This window comes from Meleagris gallopavo, chromosome 2, assembly GCF_000146605.3.
Source record: "Meleagris gallopavo isolate NT-WF06-2002-E0010 breed Aviagen turkey brand Nicholas breeding stock chromosome 2, Turkey_5.1, whole genome shotgun sequence".
Classification (NCBI taxonomy): Eukaryota; Metazoa; Chordata; class Aves; order Galliformes; family Phasianidae; genus Meleagris; species Meleagris gallopavo.
The window spans coordinates 30,744,467-30,765,602 of NC_015012.2; the positions used below are offsets into that span (position 1 = coordinate 30,744,467).

Here is a 21,136-nt window from a genome sequence, read left to right on the forward strand (position 1 = left end):
ATACAGTATATATACGTATAGTGTACATACACATGCATGTATACATACATACGTATACCTACATGCATTTGTATATACATATATATACACAAACATACAAATACTTTTTGTTGTTTTTAGCATAATTATATTTACATAAATATTCCTATAATGCTAAAGTTTAAAGAAGCATGATCTCCTTTTTTTCTGAGCTTCAAAAAAGGTGCTTGAGTAATATACAATTAAAATTAAGCAGCTTCCTAGCATGGAAGTAGTTTCTAAATCTGCATACCAGTAAATAAGAACATCAACAGGAAAAAACAAAACAAAACAAAAACAACAACCTTAAAACAGTCTCTTTTTTTACTCTCTTTTAAGCAAGAGCTTTGTCCAACAAAAAAATATTTTTCCTTCTCCTGTATGAACAACCAGAGATTGATATCAAATAACAAAATGAAACCACAACAGACAAACAAACAAACAAAAGCCCCTGGAACTGCATGGTGTTCTTGACTTTTCCTTCCTTCCTTCAATACTGCTGTCAAAAGATCCAGTGCTCATTTCAGGAATTACTTAGGCCTCAGTCATTTGCGAACTCTGCCAAAGTCTGGCTAATCTAGCCAATCAGCTTTGAAGAAAACAAAAATAAAACAAAAAACAAAAAGCAGCACAAGGTGTAATTTTGTACATCCTTAATAAACCCACCCTTTATTTTCTGCTATAACCTTTTCCTTGCTATTTCATTAACTACTGCAGCTTCTCAACATATAGAAAAATATTTGCAGCTACACCACACCTGTGATGTGACAAATTCTGTTCTATGAGTATATTATTGTAGCAACAGCTGGAAAGAAAACATCAGACCTTTTTATTTTTTATTTTTTTCCACTTGGGGTTAGGATTTGCTGCAACAGATGCAATTTCAGAACAACAAAAAAAGCCGCTGTCCTGCTGCTTGGTGGTATTTATTCATTTTCTTCTCCAGCCAAGCATGATCAGCTTTTCTTCTCTGAAACTTCCTTTTACCTCATTGCCTACCCCTAGCCCCTGATTCCCCCTCCCGAAAAAACCTCTACAGCTATGTTACAAGCAAATACACCTTAACAAGTTTTAAAACTTTGGTTCTAAGAAAACACTTGGTCAGTTATCTCAAGGAAAAGTGGGAATGCTTTTTCTGGCACATTGCAGGAGTCAGAGCTCATCCCAGTAAGGTCTTAGAGCTGTACATGTAGTCACAAATCCAATACAATCCACTAAGCAAGTGCACGATTCTAGCTTTATTTTAATAGCAGACTTAGTCTCTTTCTCTCTCTCTCTCTCTCGTTCTTAAATCCTTGGTAAGGGTGCAATTCTTCAAACTGTTTGATAGAAATTATCTGCCTGTAGGTTGTTCTGTTTCTGCATGCTGTAAAATCCGCTGTATCTTGAATCCGGGTCTGCAATTCTTAACATCCTCTGAGAACTGTCCACCTGGACCATGGTACCTTTCTTGCAGTCCACATATACCAGCTGATTGTTTAGGCAAGATGGCTGTTAAGATAGAAAGAGAACACCGAATCAGTTATTTTTTTCTGTATTCGACCCACTGTTAGCAGGTGTTTGTGGTACAAACCCATAAACACAAAGGGAAATCAAACTGGCACTGAAACAGTTTAGACTCTTGCTAAGCTTGGTAAAGGTTTAAGCCAAGCACAATGACAAACAACAGCCTCTTACAAATCACTATTTTCATCTTCTCAGTAAAGTTCTGGTATTCTATTTTCCCAGTTAAACTGTTACCTATTAGTCTTCCACTACACAAGGGCTTAAACTTGTTGCCTCAGAGGTGCAGGAGGTTGTTTCCAAGGCTTTAATAGCCTCTTTACAGCTGAGCATTTTTGAGAACATTTTGTTCTTGGTGACAATACCACTAGGATAACGGGAGAGATTTATTTTATTTTTATTCAAGCAATTGAAGTTGATTGTCTCCTCCGCTAAACGTGAGATTCTGTTACCATAAGGAGCAATTCTATGGAAACCACTTGACTCACAGGTAAGAAGAGTTTACAACAAAACAAGGAATAAAAACACAAAAATAAGGCCACATTTTACAATATTAAAGTGTTATTTTATGTGACAAGAAGAAGCGGGAACAGCAGTAGACAAGATCTCCCATTTATTTCCTAGACTAAATTTGAGAATGTATAGCAGAAGTGCAAAATCTCCTAGAGAATTGTGGGAAAACCTGTCATTCCTGACAGAGAAACAAGCAGTATATGTTTTCTTCAACAATGTACTCATCTTCTACTGGATCTGATGTATCATTGTCCTTTAAGTACCCCTTCTTCTAAAGCTCTTCAATACAATTATCTCATCCTGTATACTATTATATAGCTTAGTACCGATCTGTCGATTTTTAGATTAACATCAGATGTATACATTTTTTTCTGTTTTCTCAGCATATTTAAATAACTACAAGCTGCAAAACCTTTCTCCTGCAGCCATCATAGAGAAAGCAGAAAGAAAATCTGATGACATGCAGCTTAAAGGGTATAATGGAGCATTTACTCCTCGGAAAAGTAGTTCCAATCCCAACACTCCTAAGAACAACTAGGATTGTGGGAATATTTTTGCTCAAAACACTACATTATTTTATTCATTAGCATCAGGAAAACAAAAGAGATGAAAAGATATATAGTAATGGTTTATAATATCAGTAACAACTCTGGAAAAAATGAAAAATATCCTCTGAAATAGTACACTCGACTATTAAAAGTGAATTTCTTGCAAGTGTGTTATCACTGGATAGGCTGAACTACAGTGTTTAGTCTATGATATTTCTAGTATAAATAAAACCTGTAATAAAAATTTTTATTGGTTTCAAATTCATTAAACTTTTTGCAACCCATCAGTGATTTTATGTTAAAACTGTCCAATATAATGCAGTTATTAGAAAGTGTGATGAACATTACTGGTACTCACAGAATCTGATGTTGGACAATACTTTGAAAGTGGATGGAAATTTAGAAAGCGAAAGCTTTCTCCCAAGTGATGACTGCAGATGAGAACTGCATACAATTATGTACACACACATAAAGTTGGGAACTTTTTTGGATTTTTTTTGCTGAACTTGATTTCTATCCAGTCTCCACTCATCACTGCATCAAGCAAGACATTACTGGCATTCATTCAATAATGAAAATAATTATTCAGGAGATTAAATAAACACCACCAGCTTCAAAGGTATAAAAAGGATTCAAGCTTAAATGAAAAATAACTGAGTTCATATGATGTGAATTCAATTGCATCTCACAGAATATTCTAGTCAATTTCATTTTTCAGAAAGGTGAGAAGCTGGAAACACGAATATGGCACCTTTGTTGGAGCTTTGTAGCAGGACACTGGAATCCACTGCTTTTTCTGATTGATGAGCAGAAAGACGATTACTAACAGCGCTATCGTGATTGGAATTGTCACCAAGGCAACAGAGCTAACTGATGCATCTTCACTGGGATGTGGTCCACTTCCACTTCTGTACTCTCCCTGGAGATGATTCATGTCTGCAAGACAAATGTGGGCATTTGACATCAGTAATGATAAATGGGCCCTTATCCATAAATAATATAAAAGCCTCAGTCACAAACCTTGTCATTTTCATGAATTTGGACTTTTTCTCCTGAAATGTCCCTTTTTTTATATAAATTAGAATAACTGAAAGCTAGTAGTTTGTATAGTGACTATATAAGCCAGGAAAAGGCCATCAAAAAGAGGAAATTGGATAGAATATAAAGGAGCAATAATAAGCAACTGTGACAGCTCAGTTGTATTCACTTCATCTTATCTGATCACAACCAAATTCCCACTCATGGAAAAATTATGCTGTATTTCTGTGCAGCAGAAAACCTGGTAGTCTTACAATGAAAAGTTTTTTTTTTTTAATAATTTTTAATTTTTTTAAGCTGATAGAGCTGTTCAGTCCTGTCCTTGCCTGTTGAGAAATTATTACAATACTTGCACCACTCAGCCTCTGAAAACAGCTCACTGGCAGTCTAACAGACTCAGTTTTTCATGTAATTTCAAAGCACAGTCATTTTCAGTGACAGTATTCCCACACAGTTTTCAGTGCACATTTACAGTTTCTCAGCCAGGATAGACACAAGTCAACTACCAACCCCTCTGAAACGTGAAAATGTTGAAATTATAAACAGTGTAACTCTATTGTTCTGTAAAGTAGTTATATTTCAGATATACTTTCTCCTAGCCACCACGTACTAGCACACGATACGATACTTGGATACAGAAAAACAATATATACAAATTTTAATAGTCCTTCAATTAGAAAAAGTTAGCAAAGAGAGTGACATACAGTGTTTTCCCCTACCCTGCTGGGTAGTGTAGTTTTACAACCAAAGATGGATTTACAACATTAGACTATTTTAACAGTCTTGTGTCATTACACCTGAAGTGTTCTGTTCCACAGCCATTTTTCTATGATATATTCAGTGTGGGACTCAAGAATATGGGGTGAGATTCTTTTAAGTGGTTTGTAGAATAGAATAAGGGGCAATAGACAAAGATTGTAACACAGGAAGTTCCATTCAAACATGAAGAAGAACTTCACTGTTAGGGTGACGGTGCGCTGGAACAGGTTGCCCAGAGAGGTTGTGGTGTCTCCTTTTCTGGAGATAGTTAAGACTCATCTGGATACTTTCCTGTGCAACCTACTGTAGGGGACCTGCTTTAGTAGGGGGTTGGACCTGATAATCTCCCTTCCAACCCTTGCAATTCTATGAAGATATTGTACGTTCTTCTGTTTGTATCTTTCAGTACAAGAATGTCAAATGGACCAAATCAAAGTTCATTGATGCCTATGGCATAATAGCATCCTGCTTTCTAGCTCATGTATGAAAAAGACACTGCAGAAGCATTCCTCATTCAGCAGTTCATCATATTTATAACTGTACAGAACTGTCATACCAACAAAGATGCGTCTTCCAAGCTGAAGATGTAATGATAATGAGATCAAATTGCTTAAGTATACTTTAACAGACTGAATCCTCTTTGCTCAATACAGTATAATAACAGAATAATATTCTCAGATAACCATCTTTTTCAAAGCATTACTCAGATGCTACCAGAACTGAAAAAAATAAGCACATTAAAACACGGGGAATAGTCACAGATCTAAGTTAGCCCCGTTTATATCAGATCTTACCTCTGTGAATGTGGATGATGTCATTTTCACTTGGTGTTGACCAGTTTGGCACTTCTAGTTCAACATCTCCTCGATGATTTGTCTTCTCAATAGGGATGTTAGTAGGTTCAGGTACATACATCTCTGCAAAATGAGATGAATGTCTTTCACAAATTACAAGCTTCTTGATTTTCTGGTGCTGCTCTTAATTCAGTAGATACGTCTGACTATCTGCGGTGCTTTCTACTACAAATCTTTTCATTTGTTTTAGAATTTTCTCCATTGCAACTATGGGATATGGTTTTAATTTGACATAATATCTTTAATTTGTGTTAAAAAAATTTCACTGTATACAAGATTCATGCATGTTGTCATAATCATTATACTAATGAAAAAAGAATGATCTAGTCCTGTAAATAACTTTTTGCTTTTTAAAAAACCATTTCAGAATAGATGGCTAAGGCTTGGTTTGTGATATTAAATATAAAAAATGCCAAGACAGGGCTACATCCTCTCAGCTAGTACATAACTGACAATTTTTTTTTCCTCTCCTGTAGTTCCCAAAGTAAGAGAATTGAAAGAGATACTACTGCTGAATTGTCCTGTCAGAAGTAGTTATTAGCTGACTCATTAAGAAGGAAAACACCTGCAAAAATATGTCAGGAGTAGCATTAAAAAGCAGTTGCAGTTCTTATGTCCCTTGTGTCCACAGCTAAGACAATTTCATATTACATACGTATCAAATTAAAATACGCTAGTAATGAAGTATTTGAAAAGTAGTGACCTAGAAGGGACAGAAATATTAATTACTGGGCAAATACGCAGAAGTGCAGAACTATTCATTTTCCTAATTCATTAGTTTATTTTCATAACTTTGTATACCAACAGACAGCAGAAGCAAAAAAAACCTATATGTTTGCACAATGTGCCTATCTGTTATTCATTTTCCTGAAGCCTTAATGTCTCCATGACATCATTCAGTATGGACTAACGTTCAAAAAACAATAAAAAACCTGACTGTCAGTCCTGAAAAAGAGCACTGCAATAACCTAAGTTGTTACATTACATTACCTGGGCACATGGGACAGCAGCTTCCCTCCACATTGATGGGTTCAGCACAGGGCAGGGGAGGGCAGCTAACAGTGGAGCAGAGAGTCTGGCCCTGCAGGCAGTAACAGTGCGTGCAGCTGTCGATGTCCCAGCGCTCCTCATCTGCATATGTTTTTCCACTGAAGTGGCAGACCACTTTCTTTGGTACTGTATCTTCTGTTGAAAATAAACAGAGCAGTGTTGGGATGGCCAATTGCATGCAGATCTGATCTTTTCCCAAAATATAACAGTGAAAAAATAACTAAGAAGAAATCCCAGCTATAATTAAAAGACCCTCTCCACATCTTTTATAGATGTTTCAGAAATACAATTTCTGCTTCTTTATGAAGTACATCACCAGCCCAAACTAATGCTTCTCATTTTCCTCGTGCAAGAGGCTAGAAGATGGATGATTGGGACATGAAGCAGTGATATCAAAAGTACTGTGAAAACTAAGATAAAACAAGAGAAACTTTTTTTTTTTTTTGGTGTTTGAGACTCCTAACTCTGACTCATCCTTCTCCTCTTTTCCTAGTAAATCCTATTTAAATCCTATTTAAGAAGAAAGCCAACCTATAGTTCTAATTACCAAGATTCAAGACAGACAAACTCAGTCTGGAATACTTCAACACAAGACTAGGAAGGATGCCAAGAAGAAGGTAGCAACTCTTGAGTGATGTAACTAGAAGAGTTTCGACTATTTATTATGACAAAACAGATAATAAGGGGATATGTTTATTCTTTGTAACCACATCAGTGGGAACTCCCACGAAAAAGTAGCAAGTATGTTTTTTTTCATGGTCAGTATTATAGAAGTTGGAAATTGGCATGATGGTAACTCTCAAAAAAGTGAGGTTAGGTTCCAGAACACTTTTTCCAAATATTGAGAGTTTCAAAACCAACATTTTTTTCAAACAGATTTTGACACATTATGTAATAGAGACCTAGATGTGATAAATAAAGTAGGTCTTGGGAAAACACTGAAAACCAGCATTCGTTTTCTTTTTAAGCATCCAATACATCTTTATTTTAATGCTGATACCTACGCAAGTCTTTCAGATTGCCTGTATTATACTTTCGATTTCACTGAGAAGATGATCATGAATTGCTTAACTAGAGATGTTTATTTGCTGCTATAGCATTTTACAGATTATCAAACAAACAAAAAACTACACAGCAGAACCTCCAAAAAACCAGACAGAACCTCATTTTCCTCATAGCTTCTCAGTACCTTTTTCTGCTAGAGGCAGAAGTTATTATGAAGAAACGTAGTGATGATGCTGGATTTGCAGATTAAGCAGATACATGAGACAGCAGAACCAAATTGCAAAGAAAGCCACTAAAGCCTCTTTTTCTAGAGAAATAGTGGTTTAATATCCATACAGCTTACATATATAAATATGTCAGCTAGAATTACCTCCCAAATATAAATACAAATCCTTATTAAATATTTTGGCCATCATTATAGATTTTATTTAGAGACAACATAAATAGATCAATATTATCTACAATAAAAAGGTTTGCAGTCAGCAGACTAGTGTCATATCTGGACACTAAATTCAAATGCAAAAGTAGACTACCGAGTACTACTGAGAAAATACGAATGAAAGCATATGAAAAGCTTAAAAGTTCCTGAGGTCCTTGGATTGGGCATCCATGTGTCCATGGATGTAACTTCAAGTAGAAGATTTCTATATCAATATAGAATACAGGATATAGGAAAGTAAGAGTGGGAGGAAAAAGTGCTCAAAGGTGCAAAAAACACATACAATTTCCATGCACAAGAAAGAAAAATGTTGAACACAGGATGAATTTGAGAATTCAGAAAACAAAAAAGCATCCAAGGCCTGCAAGATTTTGAATTTAAATCTGTGCTGACTTGTTAGACATGAACAAGATCTGGATCCAGAAAGAAGTAGAATAAAAGACGGTGCTAAAATCCAGCATCATTTTTGAAATTTCAAAAAATGAAGAAGTCTTGTTACAACTACTTATTGCCTACTAAACACTTCATCAACTATTACATGAAAATAGGAAGGAAGAATCTCTACCAAGATGTTCTTCACAGCTCTCAAGAAATAAGCAAAAAAGTGAGAAACACGAAGGTTTTTTTCTCCGTTTTGTGAAATTTCACATGGTTCTGTTTATCATCTTCAGTTGTAATCTTTTATCTGCAGTACTGCATATCTTGAAATAACATATACATTATCAGTCAGATCTTCCTCTAAATCCTCAAGTCTTTATGAAAATTACATCCTTATATTCCTGCACTTGTACCTTGAAACTACAAATAATGATCCTCAAAGCTCCCTATGCAGATTTTAATCTTCAGTTCAACAGAAGGCACAAATGGCTTTTCCCCAAAACAGGAAAACATATTTCAATTTGGAAATAAAACTTTCTCATTCCCAAAGAAGGGGTATCAAGTTATGGACTGTTTTTATTTGCTCACCAATACAGTAAGGACAACACTGTCCCTTTCTCAAAACAGGTCTCTCACAGGATACTGGTGGGCAAGACTCAGAATAGCATCTAATTACACCATCCATGCAGATACAGCTGGTGCAGACATTGGGCTTCCAGGACTCAGCTGTCAGAAAAATATCTCCTTCATCATTTTTGCAGTAACTGGGCATGCTCACATTGCTTGACAAAGAAGGCTGAAGAGGCTCGTCTGTAAATATAAAAAATTAAGGTAGTTAACTTACAGTAGCTAGCTTCTTTAATATTTCTTCTACATAGGGCTCATCCTTGTCATGCTTGCCAGTTCAGTACCTGCAGTTCATAAGGATCTCATTATATGCTCTAGAATAAAGGTGATGTAAACCTTTACCGAGTTTACTCAAGAAAAACCAACCAACCAACAAAAAGATAGTGAAATCATGAAATGATCATTGTCAGAAGCAGCCTCTCAGAAAGGGACTCTGAATGTTCTAAATGGAGTGGCATATAGGAATTCATCTTAAATCAGAGATATTGAATTTTAAGCCTAAAAGCTGAATCCTAGATTCAGTTCCAGGCTTTCTGTGATGAAAAGTCAAAAGCTATTATGCTGCGATCATCTTCTCCAGTCTTATAGGAGGTAATTATAAAACTGCGGAGAAGCAGATGGAGCTTGATCAGACTTCATCTTGATGCTGATGTGTTGGCTTTGATTCTCAGGCACTCACACAGGGGAGATATTTCTGCAGTGAAGCTGTATCTTAACAGACATTATAGATCCAGAAATATGAGTGCAGGTACAGAGAACACATGAAAAAGAAGATAAAAAGATTCATAAGGAGACTCAGATCAGGCTCTCAATCTAACTATGCAAAATAGGAGACTAAGCTTCTCACATAGCCAGTGAAGAAGGATGAACTTCTCCAAACATTTATTTATGTTTATTTTGAAGATAAACAAAAAAAATGTTCATGGTTAATAATTAGAAAAATGGCTGTTGGGAGAACAGGCTAACATTTTCGCTGAAAAAAGCCTTGCCAGGAAAAATAACTCCCAAACCAACAAACATCCTGTGTAAGAAATGGCAAAACCTAGTTTGTTTAAGTAAAGCAAATCCTGTTACCTTCTTGACACTCTGAGGCAGTCTACTGCTGGGCTGGAACGGTCAGATATTAGTCAGCTGCCTTCAAGTCACTCTCAAATCATATCAAGTGAGGATAAAAACAGCAAATTTTCTTTTCTGTACAAATCCCAAATATCCAACCCTTACATTATTAGATTTCCCTCAGAGAAGGTATCCAAACTTCCACCAGCAGATAACTGTTGCACACAGTCAAATTTTGCAATTGAAATTGGAGGACTGCAGGCTTAAACTCTAAAATGCTAAAGGAAAAAGGCAAAGCAACAAACAACTGTGCACACACTGAAACAACTAGTATTCATAACATAAATTCTAAAATCAAGAAAAGACTGATGAAAACTAGCTGTCAATATATACCTGGGCACTGAGGACAGCAGGAGTCCTGTGTGCGAGTGGGGTTTTGGCAAAGAAGAGGAGGACAGACTTCTGTCTCACACAGGACTCGTCCACTGTGGCATGTACACTGTGTGCAAGAATCAATGTTCCATGTTTCTCCTTCTACAAAGTATTCCCCACCAGGAGCATGACAGATTGATGGACTAGTGAGCTCTGGCTTCTGCACAATTATTTCATCTGGAAAAAACAGAATTAGAAGATAAGAAAAATCAACTGTGAGTCCAATGATTAAAACATATACTCAACCTTTTATTTCTTGCTGTTATTATAGAAAATATTAGGATTAACAAAACCAGCTATAAAAAGAATTTCTTTAGGAGTGGATTTAACTCTGTGTCACTCACCCGTATCTCACAGAAAACGTAAAAAAGGTGGAAATGGAACACTTTGGGAACTAACTTGAATAAATGCTAGTTAATATACATCAGAGATAACCCAGTATTCTTGGAATTTTGGAAAGAAAGCAAACCAATCTACAACATAGACATTCCAAGAGACAACTGTCATTTTCTTCTGAAAATGTATTTGAAGTGCACAATTTCTTAATTGCTAAATATTAACATAAATGTAATTCCTGAAAGGATGGATAAGTATGTACACAGTCTGGGATTTGAGAAGATTCAACTGCCTATGATAAAATTCTGATGTGATTTGTGCCCATAACATTCAATGCCAGACTAAAACCAAAACCAGATAATCTCCACCCATAGCTCCTAAAAACTTAAAAGCACTTAACAGCGAAAATATGTCACTGAGAGATTGTTTCATAAAGAAAAAATAAAAATTAAAACAATAATCAGCAGTAATGACTGAAGTAAAAACAGTATCCAAGATGAACCCAGTGAGTAGACTTTAATTTTCAGTGATTATCTCACCAAATTAATCTTAGCTCCTTTTCACGCAATTAATTACATTAAGTCTACATCCCTAGCCAAAGACTCATCCAGCCCGGATTAGAAATCCAGGCAGTTAGAGAAAGGATCTGACCTTCTTCAAGTCTTCCAACCATGAGGGCATTCAAATAATGGGGGACCACTCTTCACAAATGGGTGTTTTAAAAATAAAAAATAGACCTGCCTTGGATTTAGACAGTGTTTAAGCAATTGCTATCAGTGAAATTCTGCCGTGGACTACGCTTGCACAGCCTGATTAAAAAAGTTCCCACTGCACATAATGGATGTATTTCAAAACGACGGCTATATGACGTTTTCTAATAAATTTACATAGATGACAGGTAGGCATGCTGGTTGCTGTGGACCTGGCATGAGCCAACAAGCTTTCTCCACGCACTGCATATAGGAATCAAGCTGCCCCACGTAGCATGCTTTATTCAGCTCCATGAGCCATGAGTTTAACCTGTTGCAATGTGAAGCTGCAGGCTTGTGAGTGCATATTGCTCTTTGGCCTCAATTCAACCCAAGTGATGTTGGACATTAAGAACCGAGCTCCCTCAGAATTTCTGTGCTGTGAAGAGAATAGATTAGAAAGTGACCCAAGTAATGATTCAGTATCCCTAAACCATTTTCTGTAGGTCCCCCTCTCCTACTTTTGTCATTTGGATAGCCCAAGGCTAACACAGTGCATGTGCTTCTCACCACATTCTTAATAACTTTTGTTATTATGTTATAAACATAATTTGTCTGATGAATTAAGTTTGTGCCCTTTGCTCTGCGGTGTTGCTTCATAGAAGATGCCCAGTTCCATGTCTTACTTTCTCTTCTGGAGAATGACAGATAGAACTCAAGAAAATAGACTCAGGCTCATCTTTCCTTGTTCAGAAAGTACTTCAATATTTTTTCCTTAAGGGAATTAACTCATCTATCAGTGATTAGCTTATGTTACCTTTTTCCCATTGTATACATTTCTGAACAGCAAATAGGATTCAGTAGCATTTACCACACTTGAAGTGACAGCTAGTCTGCTGCCCTGTCACTGTCTGACTTATTTCAGCTGGAACAATCTATTACATTTTATGCAAAAAACATTCAGAGTCAGGCAAGCTTTGCATTAAGTTTTTTGCAAAGTCACAGCTTATATACTGCTCATAATCATAAATGCCTAACCAGAGAGTACTGCTGTATGTACGGCACTGCTTACAGCTCCCTAACCAGTATTGGTATTGATATATTATTGCAATTGAGTTGCTGCAAATGTGCAATTACTATATTCCTGATGGAGTAACTAGCAAGACAAGCACGTAGTCTTTCTGAGAAGCATGGTTCTGCAAAACACTAGAAGTTAATGGCTTTCTAAATCTTGCAGGAAACCTGGAGCTTTCCATAAGAACTGGTACAATCCACTTGAATCTCATAATATATAAAACATGGTTTTAATGAGTGTTTTAGCAAAGTATTTCTTGTTCTGTTGAAAACCAAATGTGAAATTGAGCATAAGCAACTTTTTCAGTTTGAAAAGAGATTCCTGAGAGCTGCCACTTCCCTCTCAGTAGGCTAAAAGTGTGATTTAAAACTCACTACATCAGGACTGCTAATTATTTATGTTAGATACATTTGACTGTCATGCTCACAACCTCACAAACGCAACTACATTCCTATCTGTAGAAAGCCATGATATTCATTTAATAGCATCAGTGTGGAATCAATACACTGCAAACTAAAATCAGAAGTGCATAGCAAACAAACAGAAAACCTTGGAGAAAGAGAACCCCTCAGAAACAAATTTGGCCATATTAATTAATACTCACAAGTAAAAAACTGAAAGAAACTAATCTCTGATTGCCCTAGCACTGTATGCATTTGCACCAAATATGGCTTTGCTAGCACAGAAGCTAGATGACAAATACCCTGTAAAGACCAAAGAATGTTAGGCAGAGAAATCTAGGTAGATACCATATCTCTATGCCCATATCTGGACTCTACTGGCATAACACTGCAATCTGGTGTGGCAAAAATCTTACATACAAACTGATAAAACCAGCCAGATGCTTAATAATGGGAGAGAAGGAAGCAAGTAAAGGATGGATCCTCAAGTGTGCATAAATAGTGGGAGTAACTTTCTTCATATTTCCAAGTCAGCTAACAATGTTATTAATGTTTATCATTAATAAGACGCTAAGGGGAAATTGTTCAGCCTCAGTAAGCACTGCTAAATTACTTAGTATTAGAAATAGTTCTGGTTCTGTAAAAAAACTGTGCCAAAAGCAACACCATGACTGGCACCGGAGTCACAGACACTGTGTTCAGTCTCAATACTGGGAGCAAGTGGTACATGCTGAGAGAGGCTGAAAGGCAGATCAACCTTTTGCAGTCTCATATTCTTTTGAGGACTATGTTTTTCTATTTACAAGTGGGTGCAAAATGGATTGGAGATATTTGCTGAAGCAATCTGAAGAGATCTACTGTCTAGGGCTGCTCAGCCTGGAGGAGAAGGCTCCAGGGGAGACCTGAGAGATGCCTTTCAGTATCTGAAGGGGGTATAAGAGAGAAAGAGACAGACTCTTTATAGCAGGACAAGGGGAAATGGTTTCAAACTTAAAAAGGGATGATTTAGATTGCATATGAGGAAGAAGTTTTTTACAGTAGGGGTGGTGAGGTTGCCCAGAGAGGTGATGGATGCCCCACACGTGAAGACATTCAAGGTCAGGTCAGACAGGGCTCTGAACACCTGATCTAGCTGTAGGTGTCCCTGTTCACTGCAGGGGAGTTGGATTAGATGGCCTTTAAGGGTCCCTTCCAACTCAAAAGATACTATGATTCTTGATCTTATGATGTCCTAGAAAGGATACGCTCTTTTCTGTCGCTTTCAGAAAGAGGATTTAGCTATATATTTTGTTCCTAAGATTTTCTGTTCTTTTCAAGGAATTTGAAACCATCCATAATTGCTTAAATCATGCAAGTGCTTTCTTACTATTTCATTATTCCTATTAGCACCATGAGCCTTGTTCCTACTTGTAACATGACTTATGATCAAGTCATAGACAATATAACGCTATTACAAATTAATCTATTCAGCATATAAAATACTGCAGGAATCAATCTGAAGATGAATGGAATTACTCATTGTTTAATCAGTGGATATACAGATGGTATAGATATATATATATATATATATATCCAGGAGCTTGGCTAATAGAATCTATATTGGAGAAATAGGAGAAAATCACTCACCCTGTCCTGGGCTCGCGAGGTAAACTCCTGATGGAGCGGATCTCCAGAGAGAGATCCTTCCCCACTGGCAGTCGGCTCTTAAATGGGTCTAGGAGAGGTGGAGCCAGGCTCCACCCCTTCCTGCAGCACAGGTGAATTGCCTTCACCTGTGCTCCCATGGCTGACTCATTGCTCGCCTCAGGTGATCAAAGGTTCAGGCCGTGATTCAGCAGCCTCATACACTCATCATCTGTCCACATTCTAATATTGTAAAGTTCTTTCATAAATGTTTTCCATTTTATCACTTCTTATTACAATTATACTGGAATGCAGCATTTATTGTACTGGCCTTCTCCATGAGAGAATTAAAACAATTTTCTACCACTGGTGATAGTGGAACATTCCCTCAGAACACAGAATCATGATGTTCAATTACTAAAGACATCTCTTTAAAAGCCTACTCCTCCGAGGAGCTGACAGAGAGGTGAATTTTAATAAAATTACACTTTAAAATAAAAAAGATAATGCTTATAACAGCTTATTCTATTTGCTATTATTGCTAATATAAACTGGAAACTATTTCTTGTTTAAGGATTTCAGTGTATCAAAAATTAACATATCAGGACCTACAACATGCGCATGTTTCATATATTTAAGTAACCACTTTTCAGATGTGAGATCTCAATGAAAGCCACTCTCATGATGTTATATTTGGACATAGAAATCTTCATTTATACTTATTACAGAATGAGTTTTCATGTATTAGGAAAGACCACACATATGTGAAAAGAAGCCCAACTACAAAGAACACACAAGACAGCATGTTACCTGGACATGATGGGCAACACTGCCCTGGATGTATGGTGGGGTTGCCACAATTAGGAACAGGACAGGTGATCAAGGCGCACATTTCCCGTCCATTGTGACAGTAACATTCCCTGCATCCATCGTGCCAACTCTCCTCATTTTCATGTCGGCGCCCATCCACTGACAGGCAAGAGCCTGTTTTAACTGGAGGCATAAGAGAAGCAGTTGCCTCTGCAAGAAGTCAAAAGAAAATGAAATTTTCTAATAAGCATGTGTTGCTTAGAAAAACATAAATACTGTATGCTTGGCTTGCATTTATTTTTAAAGTACATATGAGATCAAGTTATCAATAAATGTATCATTTATATTTAGAAATAAAGTAAGCTTGAGACACATGAAGTAATTCAAAGCTATACTGAAGGCTGTAGTAAGACATAGCAGAATTTATTTCCTTGAAAAATACAATCAATTATTTCTGTTGTGCTTACACTGTCTTTAATCATGCAGTAATGCAGTGGTGGCTAAATAATGTAAGGAAATGGTAGAAAACATGAGGCATATTTGGAATTAAGCAGAATAGTTTTAGATATTATCTGTAACATGAGTACCAAATAGCTAGTAGAATATAAAGGTATTTACAAGAGCTAAGGATGGCTCCATATGTACCATGAATTAAAAAAATTACAAGCATGTTCTAATAGGGTCATACCAGATTCTAGAAATATTTCAAAACCACTACCTACAAGAAATTACTTGTGTTAGTTATTATCAATGATGTTTGGAAGATAGCTGCTCTGACATTTTTCTCTCATTCCTGGGTTTTATTGAGATGAAAATACAATTGTTTGGACTGCTGTGTTACTTGCTCTCAGACAGAACAGGGAGGCTTTTGGCCTAGGGAGGATAAAGTCTCATTTGGATCTTAAGGGGTATTTAAGCGCAGAAAGACTCAGCCTCAATAAATTCTCTGTTAATCAGTAGTGAATTTAGATCCTAACAATCCCTCACCAACATCATCATGATGGAGGATTTTGGGTCAGTTTGTCAGTGAACTGACTTGCTTTCAGTGATACATCAACACTTACATATGTAAAGCTGTTTGTATTAATATGCTTGTCAATTATTCATTTAAAAAAATGGTGCAGAATGAGAAGAATTGTTAAAACGTGTTTCTAGTTAATTAAAAAAAATATCACAAACCCATCACAAAACTAACAGCACTCCAGCTGTGGTGGATCTGCCAGTGATGGCCTAGGAATGACAAGTAGATGCTATGAAGTGGGTTTGCTGCACATCATTTGAGTAAGAGCTCAGTACACAGATATTGCACTAACATGCTGTTTTGTGAAAGGTAGAAAAAAAGGGCAAATGGGTACAATACTTCTAAAAGCAATGCATTGAACAGAAACAATATGAAATGGTTGCACACAGTTACTACACATTCAAATCGTAATGCCACATGATATATAGATTCCTTTTTAAATTCTGTCCTACATTAAAATCATTACTGATAAATCATTATTGACAAATGTTTTAAAATATCAGAGGTATTCAGGTTTTTTTTAAACTAAGATATTCTTATGTCTATTCCTAAATTTGGAAAAGCAAAGCAAGTACATAAGCAGATATTCAAGATTAACACAAGAGTTTGAGATTGTTTTCATTTTTCAGTTTTTAGTTAAATGTTGCATAAAAGGAAATACTTAGAGAAGAAATCAGGTTCCCAAATACAAAATGAGAATAACTCAATATCCAGAGGTATGGCTGAAAATAACTGAGAATTATAGTAGCTTACAAGGAAAATATAAGTCAGTAATGTTACACCACTGCAGAAAAGGCAAGTTCAGCCTAAGGTACTGTATGGGAGCATCAGACATTCAAATGCAGCTCTACAATCTGTACCAGTGGGCATTTTTTTGCTGCTGCGAAAGTGCAGTATCCAGTTTCAGAACTGTGAATAGGGATCACAAGATCTGGGTTTTTGTTGACTTTGAAAATAATACATTTAGGAGTTTGTAATTGCAAACCCTTAAATATTGCCAGAGTTCTAAAGGGAACGGTGAGAAATTGTTCCCTGAGTCTGCTGAGCTTAAGAAAATAAGTAGATGGTTAAATTCCTAGAAAGGATGATAAAAATACAAAAAACCTCATTTTAAAGTGTCTCATGTTGGTAACCACATGAAAATATAAGTTAGAGAGTTTGGAGTAGGTAATTTTTTTTTTCTTTTTTTTTTCTATTTTTTTTTTGATTGGAGGTTCTTAAGAAGTGAAATCATGGACAAACATCTGTTGAGGATTATCCAGATACACTTGGCATTATGTGAGAGCAAAGAAATGGACTCATCTTTTTTTTGGAGGACTGTCTGATCTCTGTATTTCTATGGTTCTAACTTCTATTTACTCCAGCCTAAGTTAATTCCAGAAGAGGCAGATTAGGAAGTGGAGCTAATCCACAGGCAAGTTACTTACCAACTCACTCATCCTACTTAGGAATTTTGAATCAAAGTTTTAACGACTCCTGGCGTTCTCCCTAGAACATACTGATGGTTGCCCTAACTATTCTTGAATGAGTTGCTAATGATCACATAATTTAAGGGATAGTTCATGATGATCCAGTGTTTAATCTCACGATATTTTGTTTTTACTGATAAAACAGAATACATTCTAGGGGGCAGTGTGAGAAATTCTTTTTTTTTTTTTTGTTAGAACACAGGAGTGTGAGATCAATATTTGATAACTCCAGCAGTGAAAAACATCCGAGGTAATAATGAATCTGAAGTATAGACAAGTCCGTGAAGTATCTCAGTAAATACCTACAGGCTCTGAAATCTCATGGAAGTATGTATTATTGTGAAAATTTTATATTTAAAAATTTCTTACATTAGCCTATTAGAATTTTACATAGATTTATGGTACGGCATTTCAATTCTTACAGGTTCTGTGTAACATTCTTTTGATCTGGCTTTCAAATGCTTTGAAAACATGTCGCAGTGATAAATGGCAACACCTACCTCTGCATTTGCAGATAACACAACCGTGGCTGTTCTGTTGGAAGCCCATTGGGCAGATTTTACCACAAGGCATTTCCGGGCATTTCTTACATCGACAGATTTCACAGCCATGCTTGTTCTTCCTAGATTACCAAAATAATTTTTTAAAGGTCAGCAGGATACCTCAAATGTCTATATGCTATGGTTGAAGCAAAAGCAACCTCTAAAGTGACTGATCAAGTAAATTGTCCTTAACATTCAGTTATTTTCAATATGCACGTCGATGTTGATGGGATGTCCTCTTCTAATGTGAATGGCAACAGGCATTTGGAAATTTCAAGCCATAGCAGATAATACAGATCTAAATGCTTTTGACTCACAAATGCACTATATTACTAAAAGACTAAATATAGTGCTGAAGTGAGATTTGCAATAAAATGATCTTAAAATATTTCTTAGTACAATTTTAGCCCTTCATTCTACGAATTGTTATATTTATGTTTGTCATTAACATTATCCAATTCATTAACATCAGTGCCATTATTAATATTTTGTAGACAATGACAAAATCAGGGTGCTTATTTCCTTTTTTTAAAATTAAAAAACATACAATAGTATTATTAAACATCAAACGTTTAAAAAAAACAACCAAACCTTTTATATAATTGAACTAAATCCCTTCATCTAAAGGTAGAATTTAAATTGCTGATTTTCAAATTAGCTTTAGAATGTTTCAAGTTCAGTTTATGTGTACAAAAATGCAACTGAAAGACCAACCCAAAGATAGGGCTCCTAACGTGTTAGCATGAGCTTCACATCAGTTCACTTTTAAGGCACCTTTATCTTACTCCATGCTACTATACCATGCTTATTGTTATTTGCTATAATTTCTAAGAGCCTTTTGTTTGATAATTCACACAGATTTACTAATATAAATGTTTTATGCATACATTAGTTAGAAAAAAGAGAAAAAGTGTGTCTTTCAGCTTACTGAAGTACAGAAAGAACACTGAAATGTTTAATTTCCTTCTGTAGGTCAATATTCTAAGTCAGTCACACATAGAGGGTAAAAATGACTACTCTTAACTACAAAAAATCTAATACTGTGAGAGATTAAATATTATCATTTTTTAAGACCTTCTATTTGAAGATGAACCAGGTAGTTTGGTGCCAACCCGCAGAGCAGTCCTGAAGGGAATAATGCTTGTTCATGATCTCAAAAGAAGCCTGCAGTTGCAAATGTCTTCTCACTAGGCAAATGATCACCTAACATCCATAGCAACTACACTAACATCAGTATCTGCCTCCTTTCGACATCTTATTTTATTTATTGTATTTTTTAGTCATCCCACTAAAACAGTGGTTTGTGATTTGAGCGTTTTTTTCTGGATTCATGCCAATGACCACTGCAGTTCACCAGTTATAATATGTTCAGTCAAAGGAATTGGAGGAGCCAGTCGTTATTAGCCCCACCACTCTTATGACCACTGTTTCCTGTAATAAGCTTCTATTACTTACAAATGTGTAAGCTTGGTTCTGTATCTCAAATAACAAAGGATATAAGAACATACACATATCCATTTACACAAGTTCAGTGCTAACATCCAAATAGATCTGAAGAATACTTTAATCTTACATTAAGTAATGTCATTTCTTCTTTCTCATATTTTCCCCAATTTTCTCAAAGTGAACACAAGTATATATTCCCAGATGTTTATTATTATACATATTTTCAATATGCATGTGCATATCAAAGAGGCATAAATATATAAGTACAGAATAAGAATACTTACAAGTATCCAAAGGGACAGTACTTGTCACATACAATAGGTTTGCATTTCTTGGGCCGTGGACGGCACTGACAGATCTCACAGTTGTGGGCATCAGTCTGGAACCCAAAGGAACAGTCCAGGGAGCAGCCTGATATGAGGCCCGTACACAGCTCTTCTCCTGTGAAGAAAATACGTAGGTGATTGCAAAGCAAAAATAGTTTACATTAGACAAATGGATCCAATCGGATATCTTCAGTTCCAGTTAAGAATTTGAGGAGTAGATATAATACCCTATACTAACTTGATTTTGTGAAGTTATGCACATCCAACCAACATCCATGATTGTCAGCTTTAATAAAGCCTTTAAAATAACATAAAGTTGTGACACACCATATTCATTTAATAGGTTTCTCTTCAATATAGAGCAACTTTTATTTCTAGTCTACATATTTCAAACAGAATTGAAAGGCTGGAATGTAAAAGACTTTATTCCTTACTTAGAGTGCTTGCCGTCACCTGTTTGCTGATTAAAACTTGCTTCTCAAAAATATAATCTGTAATACTGGAAGAGGTGATTAAAACTTTGAGATGTTAGACTAAAAGACCTTCCTTCTGAAGTCTATTATTATGTTTTATTAACCTTTTGTGGCAAGGAACGATGATGTTGGATTGGCGGTATATAAGAAATTAATTAGAATTAAATTAATTAAAAGAAATTGGTGGCATTATAGAAGAAATTAAACTCTGAAATTGACCTCTGATGTGGTGTAAATTATAACATTTCCTGCTGATACTCTGAACTGACTCGAGAATAATCCTGGAAATACACATGGATTGATGAGTACCATTCACTTTCTGAAGTGTACTTTGTCACAGAGATGAAGTGTTTGGGTGACTGTGTGTAATAAGCAGGCTCACAGAACATAGGTCAAGGAACAGTAAGGTACAAATGCAAAGGTGAGGGAGAAATAGAAAAAAAAAATAATCTAAAGGCATAGAAACAACAGGAATATTTTTTAGTTGGCATGTTTCTTTAAGTCATTTGTGTCCAGATTTGTGTTTAGGACAGCTTTCAAAGTGTGGCTTCCTGATTTAAATATGAAGTAAAATATAGTGCAATAGTGACTTCTTCAGGATCTCACGGATAAATACGTTTTCGCTTTCAATCTTCTGTTCTGCTTTGATTGTTACGATTTGTTTAGTGACATTGAAGTGCAAAACACATTCTTATATGCAAAATT

The 21,136-nt window shown here is 36.0% G+C and overlaps 1 protein-coding gene across 1 annotated transcript in view; it reads right to left on the reverse strand.

The window, feature by feature from the left end:
- Window positions 1-324: 324 nt before the first annotated feature.
- Window positions 325-21,136, reverse strand: part of CRIM1 (cysteine rich transmembrane BMP regulator 1) — a 54,555-nt gene continuing 33,743 nt past the window's right edge. The window contains exons 7-15 of the mRNA XM_019613495.2: window positions 19,917-20,073; window positions 18,145-18,266; window positions 15,155-15,364; window positions 10,182-10,397; window positions 8,694-8,915; window positions 6,224-6,418; window positions 5,174-5,296; window positions 3,334-3,518; window positions 325-1,509 (exon numbers count right to left, since the gene is read on the reverse strand). Coding sequence (XP_019469040.1) covers window positions 1,333-1,509; window positions 3,334-3,518; window positions 5,174-5,296; window positions 6,224-6,418; window positions 8,694-8,915; window positions 10,182-10,397; window positions 15,155-15,364; window positions 18,145-18,266; window positions 19,917-20,073 — 1,607 coding nt within the window. The 3' untranslated portion in view covers window positions 325-1,332. The remainder of the gene's footprint in view (window positions 1,510-3,333; window positions 3,519-5,173; window positions 5,297-6,223; window positions 6,419-8,693; window positions 8,916-10,181; window positions 10,398-15,154; window positions 15,365-18,144; window positions 18,267-19,916; window positions 20,074-21,136) is intronic.